General features: G+C 36.3%; 1 protein-coding gene across 1 annotated transcript in view; it reads right to left on the bottom strand.

The window, feature by feature from the left end:
* ush (Zinc finger protein ush) overlaps positions 1–19443 on the bottom strand; it is a 57576-nt gene extending 38133 nt beyond the window's left edge. The window contains exon 1 of the mRNA XM_068285609.1: positions 19041–19443. Within this exon, the coding sequence (XP_068141710.1) occupies positions 19041–19140 (100 nt within the window). The 5' untranslated portion in view covers positions 19141–19443. The remainder of the gene's footprint in view (positions 1–19040) is intronic.
* Between the last annotated feature and the right edge of the window lie 1433 nt (positions 19444–20876).

The following is a 20876-nucleotide window of genomic DNA, read 5'->3' as shown; positions in this document are numbered from 1 at the left end:
TAATACGGCTCACTCCCTCTATCGATTTCTATATGTACAAAATTAGAAATTTATGGAAATTAGCTTTTTGCCCAGATAACAATAACCAAAAAAAAAAAATATATATGTATATATATTTAAAAGCTTAAAACTAAAAATGTGTCCCGCTAATGCGCAAAGCCAGATTTATAGAGATTGCCATCGAGAATGGCGAGTAGCGAGTGGCGAGTGGGCAAAAACAACAATCAAGCTAAAAATGTGCTATACATTTGATGCAATCTCTTTGCCTTTCTTTTTTTTGTTTGGGTTTTTTGTTTTTGATTTTGCTTGTCAGCATTTTGGATAGCATGTAAATATTCCTGTTATAATGGCCCAGACCAGACATGAAAAATTAACATAGTGAGCGAGTTTTTACACTCGACTCGTTTCCACTCGTTCTGCTATTGGCCTTCGTCCCTTCTACCACTTCCATGCCCCCATCATCAGTCAGTGTCAGCAGTTGGCATTTTGTCAGCTTCCGTTGTTGCTTCAGATGCGCTTACTTGGTGTAACCTTTCCTTTAGTGTTAAACGTTGTATTTGGAGACCAGAGTGTAGACTTTTGAAGCATCCTTTGAAAAAGTCCAAGTAAACCTAAGAGCTGATATATAGTTTATTTTGATGTTTAAAGACTTTTGTCATTATTGGAGACTTTGTAGGGATGAATCAATCCTAACTCTTAAAATCAAAAAGTTTTTTTGACTCTTGGGGCCAAAATGTAGCATATACACGACTCTTTAGGTATCAAAGACTTAAGTTGTTTAATGTAAGTGATTTGGCATATTTTTAGTCAAGTTGGCATCTCTGATGATATTGATCTTTGAGATCGATAACCCCTTTTTCACTTAAAGAGAACTTATTAACACTGCATCTTAACGATAGTTACCAACACTACACAATTTCTTATAAATAAATTTTGTCCACAACATTCACTCTCTAAAATTTAAGAGACTTTACAGACTAATTTATGTAAACTAGGGAGAGTTGATTATTTTTGTTTATTTTACAATTCATTTTCCATTTGCAGAGTTTCGTTAGATTAATAGAATAGTTATTATAACAAATGATATAATCCATTCCTCTGGGGGGGAAAAAAAAGGCTTATCTTCCATTTCGTCTGACCTTATTCAGTTTTTTCTCATTATCCACTTCTTTGTTTTCTGTTTCGGTTATTCTCTTTTTGTTGTATACTCTTTTTTAATATTTTAAAACGGATTTCGCCGTCTGTTATCGTTCGCTCTGCTATCATCATCTGCGACGCTCTGCTCGTATTTTGTTGTTTTTGAGCCGCGGTTTTTATGTCCGCCCACAAATTTATATGGTTGGCGATAAATGGCGATATTACGAGTAGAGATGCACGGAACACAAAGCATTTATGGGAAAGAATTTTATCGCGGGATAAACAGCAAAAAAGACCCCGCATCATCTAACTAGTCAGCATTTGTTCTATTCTATTCTGTTCTAAAAAAAAAAAAAAAAAAACACAAAAAGGAAAAGAAAATGGCGTCTCAGCTGACAAATGACTGCTGATTGGCTGTAACGAAATGTCGTCTTATCAGGCCAATTAGCCCTATCAACTCTTTGATATGATAAGATAACAATTTGTTGGGAATAGGAGGGGGGAAGTAGGCTGTTTATTGTATGGCGTTTCCCACTGGATATGCGATAATTGCAGCATTTTAATTAAAAAACTAAATTTAAACCGTTAAGTTTGCGCCATAACGACCAATTTATTCAATATACATATATATTCGTTTACTAGGTATCAGAAAACAACTTAAAGTCCAATCAAAACGAATGAACTGCCAGCCATTGTTGCCTGTTGTTGTTGTTGTTGTTGTTGCTGCTGTTGCAGCTAACCAAAAATGGCAATGGAAATGGGAATTGGCCACGACAAAATCAGCATCAATTTAGTTGAGGTGAAGTGAGCGGTGAGTGAGACTAAAGTTAAGGGGCCAATACCAAAATGATTTCAATGCAATTCGCACCTCATAAATCACGAAACGTGGAGTGGAAAAAAAAACGTCCAAAGTTTGGCTAAAAAAGATTTAGCAGGAGGCGATTTTTACAGATCAGGTCAGCGTCAGAGCTAAGGGAAATGTAGACGGAACAAAAGAGAGTTAGTTGCAGCTAGACGAAAGTGCCAGAGGTAGAGAGAGAGGGGAGCGAGAGAGGTGTGAGAGTCTTGGCCATGCAGTTGGACGTATTGAAGGTAGGCGGTCGTGCCTGCTGTGTTTTTTTTATTTCTATTTCTTTTGATTCGATGGTAAACTTCTGGGATGCAATTTGTTATGCAGAGAATCACCAAACGCCAAATACACTGTGCAGCAAAATTTGGGTTTACTTTAAAGATAACTCTATCAATCAAACATAGAAAATAATCATTGCATTTTCATAGGAAATAATTTTATTACTATAGAAGTCGAGAAGTGGACAAAATTCTTCAAAAGTCGAACAAAGAATTATTCATTCCGAATCCAAATCCAACATTAGTCCCAAGCAAAAATCAGACCTGAATGTTTATCAATGGAACCATGGTGTGAATTATTGTTTAAGAAGAGTTTTTGATTGATAAAATATGGTAAGAACTATCAGCAAAATCAGCACAGATATCATTACTCAATGAATGTTGACAAGCGATGGCTAAACAATTTCAGATAAACTTGGCATTTCAGATGATAAGATAATGCTAAAACCACAATCAGGTGAAATGTCAATATCTTCTTAAGAAGATTCCCAACTGTGGTAGGTAGTGTCCAGTAAGCAGCTTAGCTGGCTATTGGCATATTTGTAACACTTGCATGGTTCGCTTCGTTTGGAATGCTGTGGCCATTAATTGAAAATGCTTTTTAAACCTAGACCGGGTAAAGAAAATGAAAGATGGTGTCGAATCGTGCACACTCACACACTGAGACGCACACACAAACACAAACACAACCCAACCCACTGTGTTCTCAGTCTGCGGCAAGCTCAGTCGTCTAGAGTCCTCAGTTTCACACCAATCACGATGGCATGCAACGAAATATTGCAACGCCCCCCAAGGGTAGAGAAGAACTTGACTTTAGACAGAGACTTCCATCCGACTAAGAACGAAAAAAAAAACACTCGTGCTCCAAGCTGATGATCGCTTCAGTGGATGATGATGATGATGTGTTGAGGATAAGTGAAACAGAACCAAACGAGCCGTGAAAGTGTTATAATGGGAAGAATGCCAGCATAATGTTTAAAGGGAATATATACTATATATTGGAAATAAAAACTTCAAACTCAAACATATCAAATTATTAAAGGATGAATATTGAAACTTTAGAGACTAATTTTCAGTCACTTGATCACTTTTGCGGTCGTTACATCCTTTGATGGATATTGTTTAGCTTTTAAGGGTATAAGAACTTCGTTAGTGTAGTCAGTTTAGTTGGCTTTAACTTCTGCAGCTGTTTGACTTGGCACATTAGTTCTGGCTAGTTCTGCGGGCTGTATTGATATCATAATCATAATCGTTAATAGAGCACGCCCCTTACCTACATCCATATACATAGTACATATACAGAGCATGGTAAAATAAAGTCAAGAGATAAGAAAATTTGCAATTATTTGGCCAGGAACTGTAGTAAATCACAACCAAATACAAGTACGTGGGTTCGAGATTATTCGTGCCAACTGTTTTCGGAAAATGCATCTACAAATTGTAGAGACCCCGAAGACTATCTCTCTCGCTCTCGCTCTTGGTGTCCGTACTTCTTTTCTTTTCCTTTCTGAGATTGACCCTGGTGAACCAGCACGTTCGTTTTGCAGTTTTTGTGGTAATAACACAATGGTGGAAAATGGAAAGAAAACTACTATTTGGTGAAGGAATCAGTTGTCGAAATTAACACCTTTTTCCATGTGCTGCTGCACGAGCTGATTTTGCATTCAAGATGGAAAACAGAGCGGGAATACGGAGAAAGAGACAGAGACAGAGAGAGAGAGAGAGTGAGAAAGAGAAGAGAGATCCAACTTTGAGGCTGCCTAATTGGCATGCTAAACAAGCCAGGCTGCTGCGTTCAACACGATCTACAAGCCAAAAAGACCTATCAGCAGGCAGTCGTCGTCGTCGTCTCCACCTCTTAAGACCAAAAAAATGTACAGTGGTCCTACAACTAATGAAAATCCTTAAAACAAAATGCATCCTCAGCCCATGGTAAAGTACAAACATTCTTCTGAATTATTTCTATAAGCAACCATTATCCAAAGTTCCCTCAACATGGTTTTTTATGCGTCCTTGAACCACTGTGCGTATGAACCACATTGTATGTTTAAGCCTTGTTTGTTCAAAATGGTACGACATTAGTTTCACACGAACGCCCACCACTCTGCCATTTTGGACAACAACAATGACCATCATCAGCTCGACCCAAAAAACCAACTCCACCTCCTCCTAGAAGAGAAGGAAACACCAACGACGGCGACGTCGGCAATGACGATGACGATGATTCTGCCATGCAACAGGCATACCAAAAAAAAAACCGAGAGTGAGAATACAAAACAAAACAAAATCAAAAAGGAGAAAAGAAAACCCAGAGCCCAAGCAGACAACAACAACAACAGCAACAGAAACTATACAAGTTCTTATCAATTTCTTAAGATTTTTGCCAAAGCCTTTTATGGCACACACACACACAGAGCTAAGAGGTAAAGGTAGGTAGGCAGGCAGGCAGGCAGGCGAACTAAGTGTCAACCCACCATCTATAAATGTAATATTTTTTTTTTTGTCTTGTTGATTTTTGCATAAATAAATCGATAATCAAATAGAGAATAACAAATACCAAGAATTTCACAACAACACCAACGACAATAAAGGCGATAAGAGACAACTAAGTTGGTCAGGCTGGACATTCAATGAGTTATCAATAAACAGAATCTGTAAAATAGTTGAAAACAAATATTAACTCGATGTTTGAAATACCTCGTACTGGGAATTCAACTAAAACAAATGCAAATCAAGGATACCTAAAGTCCTTTGAGTGATTGTGAACAACGATTCGGAGGATATCTTTTCGGCAAATTCCTATCAAAGCCCCCAAAAATGTTTAACTTTACAGTTACTGCTAAAAGTCTCTCATGCATGGATGAACAAACTTGATACCAAGATTACAATGAATGATTCATTTAGCCATACAGAGCAGAAACGTTTCGTTTCGTTTTTAAGACTGTTTGAATCGAGTTTAAGGCTAACACTTTTGGATAAATAATTTAAAGATATGCAAGTTTTTGAAAAAAAAAACCCAAAAAGAAAACCATTTGCTATCCTATCCTGGCCTGTCCCGTTGTTGTCTCTTGTCTCTCTTGTTGTGCCTTACATTATGACGATGGCGACAAGGTCCAGCCTCTCAGCTCGAAAACGTTAAGCTGTTATCGGTTTGCCGTCGCCGACTCCGTCGTTTCTCTCTTACTGCTGCACTCAGCTTTAATCTACATGGAATTATCATTAGACCAGGCCACCACCATCCACCACATCACATGAAACTTCTTCACATAGTCTTCCCTTCCATCCTCCCTCCCCCCCATGCTCCCGAGACATTAGCATCAGCGTCGTCGTCGCCAAGTGAATCAGCCGAATGGCATGCCGGGTGGATAGGAGCAGCTACGGATAAGACGACTTTGACTCTGTTGCACTTATAAAATAATTATACGAAATGGATGCTATGGCGGGGGGCCTAAGGTGGTAGTGGTGGTGGTGGTGGTGGTGGTTAGGGTTAACCCACCTGATGGCGCTAAGTTATCGCCATGAAGGCATTTTCAAGAGAACGACTCATTTTTATCATTATCGAGCAGCGGAATGCGGGTTTTGACTTTGACGTGGCAAACCAACAAAACAAAAAGTCGCGGGTTCTCCTTATCACTGACCTCGATCTATTTCCCCTCTCTACCCTGCCCTACGCGTTTCCCCTTGCCCTATCTCTTCCTCATTTTGCCCTCTCTCTCTCGCACTCTTAGTTGGCAACCGAAATTGAAATCAAACAAACAAGAGAAATCATAATGACAGGCAATGAACAAAAATTCGAATGTAAAGCAAAAACCGAAAAAAATGTTTCACGTAAATCATAAATTGCGCTATCAGTTTGAAAGATCGACAAAACGGATGCTACGAAAAAGCAGAGCAAAGCAAATATAATTAAGAAACCGAAGCGAAAGAGAGATTGAGAGATGGATGGATGGATGGATGGATGGCTTGGCATCCATATCAGAGACCCAGCCATTTTTTTCCTTTTTCATTCTTTTTTTTTTTTGTGTGTGTTTTTGGGGGGATGATGATAATGATGATTATGGGGCGCCTCCACTTAATGGCAACACAATGACGCACTACAGTTACTCTTTAAAATTACATATTGCAAAAAGAAAAGATAAAGACATCGATTCCAAATGAAATGCTCAAATTTACCAATCCAAATTCGGATATATCATCTCTCTCACTCTTGCCATAAGTGAGAACTTAAGCGCACCTAGCGGTCATCTTTTTTTACTGCTACATCAAACTCATCTATATGTACCTCGGATATGTCCAATGTCCATAATACCTACATGCTCAAGTACAAAGTCCTTTATATTTCCCATGGGATAACAGGACAGCCTAATTAAAATGAAATACTTAAAAGGAATCTTTTTTTTTTTGAGTCTCAATATAATTACTAATTAAGTTTCGATTGCAGTCGGTAATAAAAACAAACCAGCTCAATGTCTACCATGAAAACAGAATCAATTCAGAAAACAATGACCCCAATTTATTTTAGTATCTACTTAGTTAGAGCAATTAGCTAGAGAATGGTGGATATTTTTTCCCGGCGACAAAATGTCTTTATATTCATATTTTTGTTGGCTTAATTTCTTTTCTTCTGTTTTTATTGTTCTTCAAATCAAATTCATATTCTACCATTACTTTTGGACTGCCTTATCAACTTGTCCATAAAATGACGCACACAACGAACTCGAAGGGGGGGATGGGGGGAAGGGGTATGAGAGGCTAAAAGTTGATGCTAGACAAGTGCTGAGCTGGCTCAAATGGCTGAGATGGCTGCCTTATCAGTATTGTCATAAATCGATGCCCAATGGACAATCAATTCTTCCTCTGTGGAAATGAGGCTTCAATGCAACTTTATCTAAATGCCATTTAGAGAAAGAGACACACACGCACATTCTCGGAGGTAGGAGGGAGGAAGGGGAGCAGAGAAAAGTCAGACACTTCCAGGTAACATAATTAAAATGTTTTAATGCTCAGGCGGCATCCTTAAGAAGGAGTCCACAGGACTGAAGCTCTGCAGACGTTGCTGAACATGTTGTTAACATTAATTTTGCGCCCTGCGGAGGACATGGACACCCGGGCACGGGGGCAGCGGCAATTACGCTAAACTGAACAAACAGCCAAGGCTGTAAACAAACACGCATCCATCAGAGAGAGAGAAGTCAACGAAGAGACAACGTTGCATACATATATATATGTTGTACCTCTGCTATGTATGTATGTATGTATATGTCAGGAGCAACAGGTCTTTGCCCAGTCATGGAAAACCCGTTTCGTTCTGGCTCTGCGCAATTCCCTGACTCCTGCTTCACCTCTTCTCTCCTGCTTTTATTCCATTTCACGGCAATGCCTTTTTTTAAATAATGCGGCGCCTGTTGTCATGTTCATTTCTGTTTCCTTTAAACACTTCGCTTTCATAGCCACAGGGACCTCATGTTGATCCGAGAGTTTTAAAGCTTTGTCCAATTGAAAGAAGAAAGATTGTTCTTTGGGGAATAGAGTGCAAAGAGATAATTCTCTAACAATTTTATGAAATTGTAGAGTGTTCAAAGAGTAAGTGTATCGATTTTGGACTCTTCCTTTGGGCTTCACTCTCAGATATTTACGTTACTAAGTCTCTTCTGATCCACGCTGTTATCCACGTGTGAGTCTTCATCGTATTCGTCGTCTTTGCCGGTTGTCGTCTTGATATCGTTCCTGTATCATAATGGAAGACGAGACTGTGAGGCTGGCATTTAGATAAGAGTGGCGGCGGCGAGAGTCTTCAGTCTCCTGTCTCCTGTCTCCTGACTCCTATCGTATCTGCCTCCTGGCCTGGAGACCATTGAAATGATTATGCCTAAAGTGCTCGTTGGCGGGCAATGCGAAGAATTTCAATTCGGTTTCCATAACCGTTTCAATAGACTTTATTTCTATCATAACTTGGTCTTGTGGAGGTTAAGGTGCGAAAATCGCTGAACAAAATCAAGCTAATGAGATTTCAATTTCTTTTCATTGAGATAATGACATGAGTGATTTGTTTTTAATCTCTGATTTCATTTCTCTTGTTTGTCTGTCGCATTTTTGTTTGTTTGATTTTTATTTCATTTTTTCCCCGCCCATTTCAAGGGTTGGAGACAAAAACGCACAAGATAAACAGAAATGGCCGAATGTCTGGCCTATCTGGGCTTTGGGATCGGCGCAAAGCTAATGGCATAAATAGATTTCATATTGGCCTAACTCCTCGCCCCTCGTATCCATCAACCACAATCAGACGTAATTACACACACACACACACACACACAGACACAGCACAGGCGGGCAGACTGGCAGAGACACCAGCAGCAGCAGCAGCGGCAGCGGCCATTTCGATCAGTAAATAAAATCTAGAAATATATTTTTATGGATTTTTAATCGATTGCCGGCACCAACACAACAACAAGAACAACAACAACCACAAAAGTAACGCAATGCTTTGGCTCTGTAGGCCCTTTTTGGCCAGTATTTCCATTTGGTTCCATTTCGATTGCCAAGCGCAAACAACAAGGAGCTATTTGCGATGGGAGTTCGAAGAGTTTATTGATAGGGCTAAGTGTTTTCCAACTTGAATGAGCTGTTTACTAGCTCAAAACTTCAAAGTAAGAGTAAATAATGAAGACCAAGTGAAACAACTATTTAAAGTACTTGGGAGTAAACAAAAAACTGGGCTACTTTTTAATCGATTCTAATCACAAATTTTGTAACAGATTACAGTGTGTCATTCAAAGTCATTATGGTCCCTTTGTCAAGGCACTCAGAAGCGTCGTTCGACACTGCAAGTATTAAATTTAGTATATCAAACTTAAAACACAGTTCTATATTGATCTATTAATACGGAGGGACACAGCTATATTGACTAGATTATGGCTAAATAACATAGAATATTGAAAATTTCCTATACTGAAAACTAAATTAATCATAGAAGAATTGCGTACTAAAGATAGAAGAAGGCAATTGGTGTCTACTTATTATGAAATGAACAAAACTAAGAGGTCTTAAGAGTTCACAATGATATTGGCCAAATCGGTATAACAACTAAAACTGACAGAAAACCAGAGTATATTTTTTTTAATTGAAATGTTCAGATTTACTCTGCTTCAAGCGAAAACCTAACCTGAGAGTTTTTACTTGCTATTGAGGATATTTAGCATAAACACTTTTGCTTTCACCTGAGAAAACGAATATGTTTTTATACTAACAGTATGATGGAGACTTTTCAGCTTTATGACTTTCGGATTGTCAGATATGCTTTACTTTTTCTTATATAGTTATAATTCTCAACTAGTTTTGGTGTTGAAGTAGTGCTGTCAATATCATCCCGAAGTGGTTAACGAAGTGATTTCGAAACTTGACAGACAATCTAGTTATACATAAGATTGAAATAAACTATGTCACGAAAATGAATTCGACTGTTTCTCATGTTATGCATCCTAGTTTCCAAGATCAGCTGTATAAAAAATAGTCCAGTGATAACCAATATAAGTCTGCAGTAAGAAGATAATGACCGATTTCAATTAAATGAAAGAGAAAGAAAACTATAATGGCAACCCTCGTAGTAAATGGATGTGTTGGATAGATGAGATGGAGGCATGTTTTGTCATTTATCGCGTAATTAGTTTGGTATATTTTGTGTGTTTCTCCTTCGCATTCGCTATCTCTCTCTTTCTGTTGCATCGTCATCGAATTGAGACATCTTCGATGCGTAGGTGCCCCACTCTATCCCAAAACTGATTCCTTTTTCCTTATCTCTAATGACAAATGTTTGCTTACAAAAATCTTTTAATTGCACTTGTTTTCAGGTCTCTCCGTTCGTTTTTGGTCTGTCTACCCTGATAAGCCAAATTAATCGTAGCACTTAAATTTTCATTTTCAAAATGTGTGCGAGTTTCGTGGCTCGATTTCGTCGTTGATGTCGTCGATTGTTGATTGTCAAGTGGATGCTCTTAGGCAAACGGCAGCGCAGTAGCAATAGCACCAAACCTAACAACATTGGACATGTTTTACTTAATCAATTTATCAAGCCATACAAGAAAAGTATGCATGCATGGATGGGTGTGCGGGGGGCGAGTGAAGGGGAAAAAGTGACATTGGCTGCTGCTGTACAATTTGTAATTAATAATTGATTGATGAGGCTGGAGAAATATAGTGTGTAAGCTAAATATAACTAGTTAGCTTGGCAATCAATGGAAGGCAGACTGGCGAAACGGGGCCACAGCGTGCAGGGGGCATAACATCTGGTTGCTGGGTTAGGTCATTCGTAATATTGGTAACACAATGAAATTGTAGAGAATGTGACAAAATGTATGGTAAGTAGAGTGACTCACGTGGCAAAGTCTGATCAAAATGGTTCGATTGGCCTCAATGACAATATCGAAAAGGAAGAACATATACGAGATAATGCTCTATCCATTTTGGACATTACATTGGTTTAATTGAAGCTTTAGACCCTAAATAAACACCGAGATTAGACTTTAATTTTCGATAAAAGTCAAATAAAACAGATTCAGTTATCTCAAGTTGAAATCTTCTTACTTGTAATCTTATATTCTGGACATTTAACTAAGAAACTTAAGTGATATTTATTGTGGAAATCGATGTTAGTTATCGATATTTATCGAGTGATAATACGAAACGGCGATTTTTCGTATAAAAAGTCGATAATTATCGACCTAAACGTCACGAATTACAGCCAGGGATATTTTCTTTGGACCAAATTTCATATTTTCAATAAACAAATTCGGTATTCTTTGATGAAATGTATAAAAATAGATTTCGATTACTGGCAAACCTATGATGCCAAGATCGTTTCATGATTTCTGTCAAGGTCATCAGTTTTGACCACCAGCAATAGTCGATTATCAGCTTTTGCTCTAGTGAATAAGTATGTACATATTTTTAACAAGAACAAGTATATACATATGTATATATGTTTGTATGTATATACACAACATGTATATAAACGATGATTTGCGGTCTAATGCCCTGTGGCCATAACAAACCAAGGCCCCAGCGGCTTAATCAGAGATTGCAGATTGCAGGCCAGAGACAAGACGAGACGAGTGTAGGACGAGACGAGATGAGACAAGAGACGTGAAGACGAGGAGACGAGGCATGGCACACACATGGACGTGGTCAATTAAATGACTGAATGTGCTGATCGCTGACTAAAGATAATAAGACATCGGGACCTCTGCATGAACTTTATTATACACAAAGATAAGACCCAAATAAGAGAGAGCGAGAGATTGATAATGCTACAAATGAAATTGAAATCATCAAATTGATCGACAAAGAATATAAACTCGAGGGCCGGGCTAGCAACGACCACTTCGATGCCTACAATACCCTGCAAGTCATTCAAATATTTTTTGATAAGATTTGACTAAACTAATTAAATTTTAAATACTCTTTAGAGACATTGATCACAATGAGCTTTAAATGTTTAATGCAATTTCATTTAATGTGAGGGGACATCTGTCTTACATAATCCTTTTTTAAAGTTCTATAGTCAACCATTTATTCCCTCCAAGTGAGTCTTTGCAAAAACGTATACCCTAGAATCGTAGGGTATCAAAAGAAACTAATTAAGTGGGTGGAGGGGACAGCATGAGTCTAAGTTTGAAACTGATGATTATCGGACTCGACATTTCCTTTCAATCTATCGACGAAAATCAAAGAGCCAAGCTAGTTGAAATTATTCCATGAGAGAGACGTCGTTCGAGCCGGCACGACGATAATGATTATCACTTATCGCTGACAACCAACAAGAAGAACATCAAAAAAAAAATATATAGAACGAGCACTCGAAATTGGAAACCCAAAAACAAAAACAAAACAAAAAAAGGCGAAAGATGCCCGCACTGTGATAAGGTGTCGAAATATGGAACTGAGATTTCAAATTTTGATATATGTCTAATACCAAGAGAACAACAACAATACCAACACCAACAACAAAAAAAAACCATAGCCAAAGTCTTGATAAGGGAAATACCGCGCTATGCGTCGGCAAAAGGAACTACTAAGTAGAACTACTACTGCCTGATGGCTATCTGTCACCCGAGTCAACTGACAGAGATTTATGGGGCTCTAGGTTAAAATAAAAAAAACAAAAAACCTAAAGCTCTGAGGTGGGAAAGGAGCGTGGGAGAGAGAGGTAAGGCGGAAATGTTATCAGAAAAATAATGAAACCGATATCTTGTTGGTAGTGCTGCTGCTTGCTGAAAATGAAAATTAATTAGCCATAAGGTTAAATGTTGAAATTGCCAAAATCATCATCATCATCATCATCGTCATCAACGGAGCGGATTTCGGAGCGGACGTAGATATATGTATGTATGTACATATATAGTATATGTATGTACATGTAGATTGATCACTAAGCACATCCAGCACATTGAACAATATTTTTTTTTTATCTTAAATTTCAAATCAAATTGTTATAAAACAAACCAGCAACAACAAAATTGTTATTTCGTTCGTTTGTTCAGTTCATTCTCATTTTGAAGCAAAGCGCAACGACAATCTTGCCATCAGATCAGCTGATAAGGGCCGTTCCCGCCCGTTTCTCCATCCCCAGTTCCCAATCCATCCCACTACCTTCTCCCCCACCGACCATTGTACAAATCATACAACCAACAACGGTGTACAACCCACAACAACAACAACAACAACACTCCACAGCTGTTTAGCTTTAAATTTGTAGTTGTTATTGTTGTTTTGTTTCGAAAATGACTCTTAAATTATTATCGGACTGGAGCATTATTTGTTTTTTTTTTCTTGCTTTCTTTTTTTTTTTTTATCAAATTTCATCAAATTCCTCTATTTTTGATCGCATTTTTTCATTTCCGATTAGGTGAACGAGGTAAGAAGGTTCAAATGGGGGGGGGGCCAAAGGGAGAAAAATTGGCAACGATAATGATTAGTCAGGGAATATGAATCATTCCCAATGATCTTCACAGTCATGGTAAATGATTCTTGATATTTCATTTAAAAAAAAGAGTACGAAAAGTTAATGCACTTTATTGAACGTAATTACACTTCAGTAATTACATAGTGCATAGACTGCCGAGAAAAGAATTCTTTAATGCAATTTTATAGAAAATGTACTTTAAATAAAAGAAATAAACTAATGACAACAAAAGTAATTATTTAAGTAATAAGGATTTATTTAAATAAATTATGTTCACGAGTTCATTGAGTGTAACAGGCATTACCCATAATAGTTTGAAGTACTGGCAAAAGAAATATTTTAGCTGTGTACTTACATAGTACTTGCTATTAATGTACAAGTACTGCATTAAATAATGACATAAAGTCACAATTAGATAAGTATAAACATGCACTTACATAAGTAAGTACTTCATTTCTAATTTTAGAAATAGTTAAAGAAAAAAATGCATACAATTAAAATTTGAAATAGTTGCTGAAGTAATTAATTATAGTACCCAAATATTTATTTAAAGCTAAATAAGTTGCTTTAGTAGTGATAAATTATAATTCTAAAGTATTTTCAGCTCAGGATTTAAAAGTAGTAAGTAAGTAGTAATAAAGTATTGCATTGCATTGTCGAATTATGGTCGTAATTACTTAAAAGGATTTTAATTATCTATGATAGGTAAAATATGTATTCTAAATTTGTACTTAATGAATATATAAAAATGTGAAGTTATAAAAGTTAAAAAAGTCATGTAACAAATAACAATTACTATTGAAATAATCGATAATACTTCGAGAATTTTGGTACGTGTGACAAGTTAGTTTTGGAAACGCATTTATAACAATATCTTCAGGTCGAACCGCTGGCAATGCGGTGAAATTATAATCTGCATTAACAAAAGCTTTTTTATATATTTTTTATTATAACTATTATTCAGAGCTATAATTGGGTTATGGATAGTATTTAATCAGAAGGCTAAAAATAAATTCCGCATAAGTAGTTTTTGATTTCATACAATGGGGAATTATTTGTTTGCTATGAGTCAAACTTGGATTAACTTTGTCAATCTTCCCTAGTCCGCTTCCCCCCTCTGTAAAGCATTTGGATTCGATATGCAAATGTAAAAATGAAATAAAAAACTAAACTTGTATGTACATACAGATATATATATATATATATATAAGACGCGAAAAACAAAAGCAACAACTGAAAAATAGCAAAATTTTGTTGTAATTCGTAATTGTTGTTGTGTCTTTTATTTATCTGCTTGATATTTCCTGGTACGACAACAACAACAACAACAGCAACAGTAACAAACAAACAAAAACAACACAAAAAAACTTATCATGAAAAATTATTTTATACTGAAACACAAAATAATACAAAATGAGTCCAAGTGTGAGTAAAGAATATTATCAGACTCAGGGCTGGATCAGATACTATGAGGTACAAGTGATGAATAATTAAGTATTAAGATTTAACCATAGAAATGAAATCATATAACCTTTTCCCCTTTGTTAAGGAAGAGAAAGAGAAAACTTTAAGTTTGTAAGTAAAATACAACAAATTGATTTTAAAATGGTTTTGCATTTATAGAAAGAATCATTTTAATTGTAATATAAGTTCATTGATTCTTTGCACAACAACTTTTGACATTTGTTGTAGCCTTAATCCGGCCCTGATGTGATTGCAACCTGAGTTTAGCTTTAACTTGACTTATCAATTGCCATTCAAGCAAGTGCAACTGTTTATTATCGACCCTCAGAGAGAATGCCATGCTATGACACGTATTCGCCGATTGTGATATGGACTACATGTATATATTGTATCTATGTACTATGTACTGATATATACATATGTAGCAGATACTCAGTCTATATGTTTGTCATGTTGTCATTGTCGCTGTCGTCACCCGCATGTCTTTTGGCAACAGCAGCAGAAGCAGCAGCTGGGTCGCAATTAACATAAAAATTAGTGATAAGACGTAATTAAAATTTATAAAAAAAAAGGAACACAGAAAACGCAAAATGTTTCTTATCTTACGTATACATACATCCATAGATATATGTACGTACATATATATTAGTCGATCTAAAGGGGCGAATACTGTTAGTAGTCGTGTTGGTCACGATTCTAAATGCTTATGTAAAATGGAGAACACAAAAAAAAAAGAACAAAAGCTACGCAAGTTGTTGCTGCTGCTGCTGCAATTGTGATAAAAGTTTATCGCGTTGCGCTTTACTATACATGCATATACATATATTTTATATATATATATTTTATTTTTTCTTCTTCTTCTCTCTAAACAGAAGGAGTGAGCAGCGACGGAGACAGCGTCGGCGCAGGCGAATGGCAGAGCCGGAGCCAGAGCCAGAGTCAAAGACAAGTGTGCTAAAAGATAAATATGCAAAGTGTAGAATTGTTTAGGGGGCGAGGATGGGGCCAAAATGATAACCAGCAGCGAGTGCAGGTGAATCGCCAACAACACCAAGACCAACAACAACAACAACAGCTGCATAGATAAATGCCCTAATTTATCGAAACTTGAGTTTTTTTTTTCCCCTCAACTCTTTGTGATAGGGAGAAGGCAAAGTCGGAAGGAGAAGAAGAAAGAGTGAGATAAAGGTAAAAGTTGGCCAGAGTCTAATAGGTTTTAAATACACTTCTAGAATACCCAAGAAATATGGAAAGACATTTCCAATATCCCTTGGACAAGGAGAACTTATCTGTAAATGCTAACATTTTTCATAGATTTTGAAACAAAACGCCCCCAAGGGTATGCACAAAAAGTTTTACTTTGTTATTGTTGGCTTCGCTAATCCCTTTTCGTTTCACATAGTTACAATTCCCAACTAGTTTTATCGTTGAAGACATGGCATGGCCATTGCAATTCTGGAGTTCTTTAACTGATGATAGAACTTGGTGGTTCTGGAAATAGCTATACATGACATGCTCACCTTTTTGTACTGCCTTTGAAATAAACTTATTTTTGAAGATTGACCTCGAGCTGACTTAAAGGCAAGGTTTAAGTTCAAGTTTCCAATTATATTATTGTTTTCTGATATTAAGTATATAATATTAAATGTAGTTATCATACACTTCTAGTAGGAACAGTCCAATTTGAGAGTCATTGACAAAGTATAACTACCTTATCTCTTGTACTGTGTGTTTTAAAAAGGATTCTTCTTAAATATTAGTCGACAAGGTTAGTCAGACGTCTTTTCACCTAAAGATAAGGGCCTAAACACTCCAAAACATTCCTTAAGAACCCAAGAATATCTGAAAGTTTAAATATTTATTTGATAATTTAAAAAAAAGAAACCCAAAACGAGGATATTACACCCAACAAGTCGTTGTACCTTACGCTTCCTTGGTAACTCCATTTTACCATGGAACCACCGGATGGTATTAAGTGATGTCTTAAAGTCGCCAAAATGTATGTGTATCAGTTGATAGACTTAGATCTTAAAGATTACGACAATTAAAGTTGGCGAATTCTGGCAGTCGAAGGTAGATCAAATTTACTTGATTCTTTTCTCATGGTTTTTTACTTCCCGATAACTTGTATTGAAAGAGATTTTGTCTTTTCGCAACTTTTGCTGACTAAAAATATATATTGGACAACTAAATTGAATAAAAATTGGGTTTGAAATGACTGAGTTATAGGTAAAGTCGAAGATAAGCGCACATATTACAGATAAAATCGGTAGGTATGTATATTAAGAGTAATAATAGATTGACTTAAAGAAGCTCATCATTTCATGCATGGTATACCAAAATCGGTGCGACGACATAATAACTATACGGAAATATCTTTTGGAAATACGTTTATTATAAAATATTTGAATGCGGTATATTACAAGGAGCAATACTTTTGTGTCCTTGTAGTTCCTAACATCCAACTAACTCTGTTAAAATTATGATCAAGTAATGTTTCTTAGAGCTATTTAATGTTTACAACAGTTTAAGTAGATATTCCAATTTTTTTCCAAAATCCAGTTTATAAAAACACATAAAATGCCTTTCTGATGGCGAACTCGAATGCAAATTGATTTCAAAATATTTAAAATTTATTAGAACCCATTATTTATCCTGTTATGGAAGAGTTTTAATTGATATAACATTTATTTACAATATTTAAATAATGCATTTAACAATCATTGAAAGTGGCTTACACAGGAAAGATATTGGGTATTATTAAATTATTTAACAAACATTTAGTTGTCAGTTGACAATTGCAGAAACTTGATAGGGTTCATAAAAAAGCATATTTATGGTCATAACCAGTCATTTATCAGATGACAATCTGGCTGATGAAATCATTTATTAAATGCAAATCAGGTGCGATAAATCAAAAGATTGCGGAGAAATAAATTATATAGTTACAATATATGTAAGCCCCGATCTGTTGACCGCTTGGATTGGATTGCATTTTTCTAATGCTGTAATTTGATCGCCATGCCACATATCAGAAATGAATTGTGTGAAGAAACGTGCTACGATAAGGAGACCAAAAATCATAAAAACAAAGAGAAAGAAAAATATATATCACACTTTTTTTTTCAGAGTCGAACTTCAAGTATAGTAAGAGATGAGGGGTAGATGCTAGAGGAGGGCAGTGAATGATTCCGATTAAGTACAAGTGAGTGTCCAGAGCTCTGGGCACGTTTTATCGATTTCGAAAATGCATTCATTGAGTGTCAAATGGCTTTGGGGGCCATATATCAAATGGCAAACAACAAAACAGCGAAATGTAATTAGTTAATATATTGTAAGGCAAGGTGTGGCTGAGTCGGGGCTCACCCTTACCATCAACGGCCAGCACCACCCCCACCTTCCGCTTCCCTCCTCAACACCTTTGTTAAGCTAAAAACAAAGAAATTTCAGTTTTTGTTTTTGCTTGTTTCTTATTTTTTCCCTCTCTATCTCTTTCTCTGTATTTTTTTGTTGATATATAATAATAACAAGCAGAACCAAAAATCGAGTTGAATTCAACAACTTGGCATAGTTTCTTTACATATCTGGTTACCCCACCGCAACCCCCTAACCCATCTACTGTCACCCCCTCTTCGGCGAGCAACTCTTGACCCATTGTTTGTCTGTTTGCTGTGTTCGTCCACATGTTGAACAGAAACAGAACACAAAAAGCTGACCTAAGCACTTAGGTATGTCTATGAGAAATGCAGATTTAGCCAAAACAAAAAACAAAAACTATGTAAAATATTAAATAACTGCAAAAAACAGAAAAAGATTGACTTATGGCTTAATATTTTGTACCAAAAACGAGAGATATTTTATCTAAACCATTATTACCCCTTTAGGATTAAATGAACGATGACCAATTAGAAAGGACACTTAGTTTACATTCCTCCTAAAAAGGACACTTAATTGACATTCTTTGTGTGATTTTGTTCAATATCGGAGAGTAATCTTAGAACTTATTTAAGATATTCAAATGAAACAAGCTAGTTTTATGCAATAAAAGATTGTAGAATCTTGTGTTCATTTGCATAGATAAGTGAGAAAGAATCGTTGCATAATTTAACACTTGAATAGATTATCAGAAAGCATTATATCGACACTGGTTTCGGTTGACCTTATCTTAGATGTACGTGCAAAATGAATATACAACAGAATACAATCATAAACAATTTCTCAAGTGTCTAACAATCCGAATGATTATATAGCTCATATTTCATAAAATTGGCTCGTCAGTCCAAATTTATTCGGAATTCCAAAAGATATCAAGTCCTGTGATTTCGATTGCTGTTAGATCAATATCATTCCTTACCTTTATTCAACGGCTTTGGATTCAATTGTTTGCGGCGTGACATTGTTTGCATGAAGACCAACTTGTTGGTGGTGCTGGGCTCCTCCTGTTGGAACAACATTAAAAATTTTGTTGGCACTCTTTCAACATATTTCACACTCAATTTTCAGATCACTTTGATTGCACGGTAGAATAGAGTTGTTGTTGCTTGTTATTAATTATTAATTTTTGTATTATTATTTTTGATTTAGATTTCTGCGCTTATTGAATATTAATTGATTGGGGTTTAGGGATCGGGGCGCGAGGGTGAGAGATCGCAAAGCGTTTTGATTAGGTTTCTTGGTGTTGGTGTTGGTGTTGGCGTTGGCGCGTGTTGCTTGCGGAGCAGTCAATAGCGGCGGCGACGCGTCTATTCACGGCAAAGTCTTGCTCACAACTGAAAACGCTGCGGCAGGTTGGCTTTCGAGGCGTCCCAATGCTCCACAACCGGTAGCCGATAAGAGACAGAGCCAGCGAGCGAGTGTCAGTGCGAGAGAGAGAGAGTGGGACAGTGGATTGTGGGGCTCTTTGGGGAAGCAGCTCTCTCTCTGCGCGCGCATTTCGCATTTTGTTTTTACTCGATTTTTCATTGCCGTCTTTTGCTTTGCTGTCTGCTTCGTTACTGTACGATAAGAATCAAAACAAAAACGCTAAAAACGAAATAAAACAACAACACGAAACACGCGGCAGTCGCCCATTTTGGGTATGCAATAAAAATTGTGATGTCAGTCAAAACTATCGATAACTCAATTGGCCAACAATCGAAATTTAAAAATACTTAAACTAAATTGGAATGCATTTGGTTTTCGTTCTGCTAATTTAAAAAAAAAAAAAAATTTTAAATGTTTCACTGAAAGTATTGACTATAACGTCAAGTCGAAGAAATCGATGGTGATATTCGTTTATTTTTCTTAAGCACTGTTTTTAAGATATGATAGCATTCAAAATGGCCTTCACTTTGTTGCAGTAACAAAAGCCTCCAGGTGTTAAAAAAAAAATGTTTAAAAGGATCGCATCGACTACGATTATAGGTGATCCATGTCGTTGTTAAACAAAATGATCCTAGAGTGATTTCTTGTTTTGTTTTAGGGTACATGATTTCTATAGGTCTACATTTTAGTTTCAGTTCTCGAGACCGGCTTGGACGGTGCTACGGATTAGATCATTCTCTATTTGTTACAACGCTAGTCCCGTTATAATATCAAATTATAATGACAAATACAAACTCTTCAAAGTAATTTGTTTATTTTTAAAGAAAGTATCAAAGAAGCTAACTTAGTTTAAATACCCTTGCAGTCCTTGGCCATAATATTTTTAACTGTTCCAAACTCTTTTTCCGTATTCCAATTAATCAATGCAGAAACAAAACCCTTCCAAATGTCATTTCCAATTCTTTATCTTTGCCACTCGCTGAATTTTCATTTTTCGTTTGAATGGAAATTTCAAATTTCCTTTCTTATATTTGTTAATAAAACTTTATCCTATAGTTTTGTATTAAATTATAATTATAAACGAATTTGTGTGATTTTCTTAATTTTGCAAAGAATTACTTGAGAAACTGTATCAAAACAAATTATTATTGAGTTTACAAACTCGTCAAGTATTAATAAGAGTAAAATTTAAAGATTCAATAAAAATCAACATTCATTTAAATAAAGTCAAAACAATAACAAAGTTCACTGTATTGTTTTTAAATGTGTAGTGCCGTTGCTCTCTATTCTTTTGGCTTCTATTTTAGTCGCTATTTTGTTGTTTTGTTTTAATATGTTTGCTTCCTCTCTCTCCTACACACAACAACAATGAATTGTGTCGTGGCTT

Source organism: Drosophila tropicalis, unplaced genomic scaffold (genome assembly GCF_018151085.1).
Source record: "Drosophila tropicalis isolate 14030-0801.00 unplaced genomic scaffold, ASM1815108v1 contig_413, whole genome shotgun sequence".
Lineage (NCBI taxonomy): Eukaryota > Metazoa > Arthropoda > Insecta > Diptera > Drosophilidae > Drosophila > Drosophila tropicalis.
This window is presented reverse-complemented; position numbering and strand designations above follow the sequence as displayed.